The sequence below is a fragment of the Manis pentadactyla genome, chromosome 9 (assembly GCF_030020395.1).
Source record: "Manis pentadactyla isolate mManPen7 chromosome 9, mManPen7.hap1, whole genome shotgun sequence".
NCBI classification, from domain to species: domain Eukaryota; kingdom Metazoa; phylum Chordata; class Mammalia; order Pholidota; family Manidae; genus Manis; species Manis pentadactyla.
In genome coordinates this window covers 29,052,984-29,055,647 of record NC_080027.1, presented here as the reverse complement: position 1 = coordinate 29,055,647, position 2,664 = coordinate 29,052,984, and the positions used below count along the sequence as shown (strand labels likewise).

General features: G+C 41.7%; 1 protein-coding gene across 1 annotated transcript; it reads left to right on the top strand.

Moving 5' to 3' along the window:
• Nucleotides 1-992: 992 nt before the first annotated feature.
• LOC118923314 (type 2 phosphatidylinositol 4,5-bisphosphate 4-phosphatase-like) lies at nt 993-2,170 on the top strand. The gene has a single exon (XM_036906968.2). The coding sequence runs from the start codon at nt 1,287-1,289 to the stop codon at nt 2,058-2,060; it is 774 nt and encodes a 257-aa protein (XP_036762863.2). The 5' UTR covers nt 993-1,286; the 3' UTR covers nt 2,061-2,170.
• Nucleotides 2,171-2,664: the final 494 nt, after the last annotated feature.

Below are 2,664 nucleotides of genomic sequence, written 5' to 3'. Positions count from 1 at the left end.
GGACTAGAAAAGTTTGGCTGACATTCCACAGGAGATCAGGGGCTACGGTAAACACTCACCTACTTGCTAAATTACAGACAGTCTAGATTATATTTATTTTCCCTTGAACAGTGTGGAGTTTTATTTCAGCAGGCAGCTAAGTTACTAACAGACCATCTTGATCTTGCTGAGTCTTGGTTTTGCATTTTGTTAGAATCTGTCTAAAGTTGCGCTGACTCCAGGACGTGATCCTCATTCCTAAAACATGGCCTCTTTGATGTCTGCACTAAATTCCCCCAGTTCTCATGAGATCACTTCACTCAGAATGGCTGAAAGTCCAACATCTCAAAGCACTGTATGACCTCTGGGGTCCTTGTTCAGCTTTCAGCCCCTGGGGTTTTCTCTGCCAGCCCTTGGGGAATCTTACCCTGCATATAATCATACTGGTATTTAGTCAAAGGCCCAAGAAATTCTCTGTGCATATTTCTGAAGCTTCTCTTCTGCACAGTGTCCTTTTCAAATGCCAGCCACCTCAGAAGCCCAAACTCCAGTATCTGTTTCTGTCACTCAGCAAGACTTTGTTCCTCATTTGGGCTATTCTCTACTTAGCAGGACCTCAGTGGAGATTAAATATGATAATCTGATAATTATGTGAGCATCTAGCTAAATAGTAGAGTAAATCCTGTACAATGTGTTATTTTTATTCATTCTTTCTTAAGTGTTTAAATGATGCTCAGAGAATGGAACACAATGCATAATGTACTGGGCCACATGAAAAAACCAAAAATATTTTCCACATATAAATACCATTTAAAAAAATTGTTTAAGATGGTTATTAAGAATCAAGCAGTTCGATTAGGAACAATGGGAAGTGTCACGTCCGTCCCACACCTGGCATGTTCCTGACTCTAACATTCTCTCATTTGTATTATTTGTAAATGTCTATATCCCGTGCCCACTCTTCCAACCTCATCTTAGATTGTTAAGCTCCGTGAATGCAGAGACCAGTTTTATCCATATTCATCTCTCTTACAGACAGTGGCACAGCGATAGTAGATTTATTCAAATATTATTAAAATATTTAAATGGAGCCCTTTCTTTCTCTCCCCTCCGCTCTCCCAGACACACTTCCCGGCGCGCTTTCCTTCCCCCGCCTCTGGGTCCCGCACCTTCCCCTACCCCCGCCTCCTGCCTTGTGACACAGCCCGGACCCTCCCAGGCGGCAGCCGCGGCTTCAACACTAGCCACCAGCTCCACGGAGCGAGGCCCGCGGCTCAGCCCTCGCCGGGCCCGCCGCTGCTGCAGTCATGGCTGCTGATGGGGTGGACGAACGCTCGCCACTACTGTCAGCATCCCCCTCGGGAAGCGTCACTCCCACGGCCCCTCCGTACTTACAAGAAAGCAGCCCTAGAGCGGAACTCCCACCTCCATATACAGTCATTGCCAGTCCAGATGCCAGTGGTATTCCAGTAATAAACTGCCGAGTGTGCCAATCTCTTATCAATTTGGATGGCAAGCTTCATCAGCACGTGGTTAAGTGCACAGTTTGCAATGAAGCTACGCCAGTCAAAAACCCTCCAACAGGGAAGAAATATGTTAGATGCCCTTGTAATTGTCTCCTCATTTGTAAGGACACATCTCGGCGAATAGGATGTCCGAGACCCAACTGTAGACGCATAATTAACCTTGGCCCAGTAATGCTTATTTCTGAAGAACAACCAGCTCAACCTGCATTGCCAGTCCAACCAGAAGGTACGAGGGTCTTGTGTGGGCACTGTGGAAACACATTTCTGTGGATGGAACTGAGGTTCAACACTTTGGCAAAATGCTCACACTGCAAAAAAATTTCCTTGGTGGGTAGTGCTCTTCCGCGAAGACGTTGCTGTGCATATATTACCATTGCAATGATATGTATTTTCACTGGAGTTGGATTAACTGTTGGCAGCCAAGATTTTGCAAGACGATTTCATGCAACCTATGTTTCTTGGGCAGTTGCTTATCTCTTAGGTTTGATCTGCCTTATCCGAGCTTGTTATTGGGGAGCCATAAGAGTGAGCTATCCAGAACACAGTTTTCCATAAGCTTGCTTATGATTTAGTGAGCGGGTAATAGTATCTAGCAGTTCTTGATAAGCTACTCTGGACATCCTTAAATCATTTATCCTAATGGATTCCATTCTTGTTTGTGTATAAAGTTTCAAGACTTTGGGAATCTTTTACGAACAAATGCTCCTTGCACTACATTATATGCAAAGAGTTTGTTTTGATTGCTGTTTGGTTTTCACGCTCTGAATAATGAAGCTGTATCTTCATGTTCCATTACATCTTGTAAAGATGTTTTTGGATTTGTCACCAAACATCATCTTTTCATTATTTTTAAATTAGTTATCCTATTACTTGCTGATCTGTGAGTATTCTCAAGAAGTGTTTAAAAATGTTTCTACAATAGCTTCACATTTATACTTATATTTTAATTCAAAAGTATCAAAATTGCTTGCTTTAAAATCTAAGCAATATGCATTTTGCTTGAACTGCTTATTGCAACTTTAACCTAAGATCATAGTGACCTTATTTAGGAAAAAAATTGGGGTGTACCTTCAAAGACTTGATATTCTTTTTTTTTTTTTTAATTTTTTAATTATTTATTTATTTATTTATTTATTTTTATTGAAGAGTAGTTGACACA

Excerpts from the sequence above, each read along its gene's own strand:
- LOC118923314 (XM_036906968.2), top strand. The coding sequence starts at position 1,287 with ATGGCTGCTGATGGGGTGGACGAACGCTCGCCACTACTGTCAGCATCC.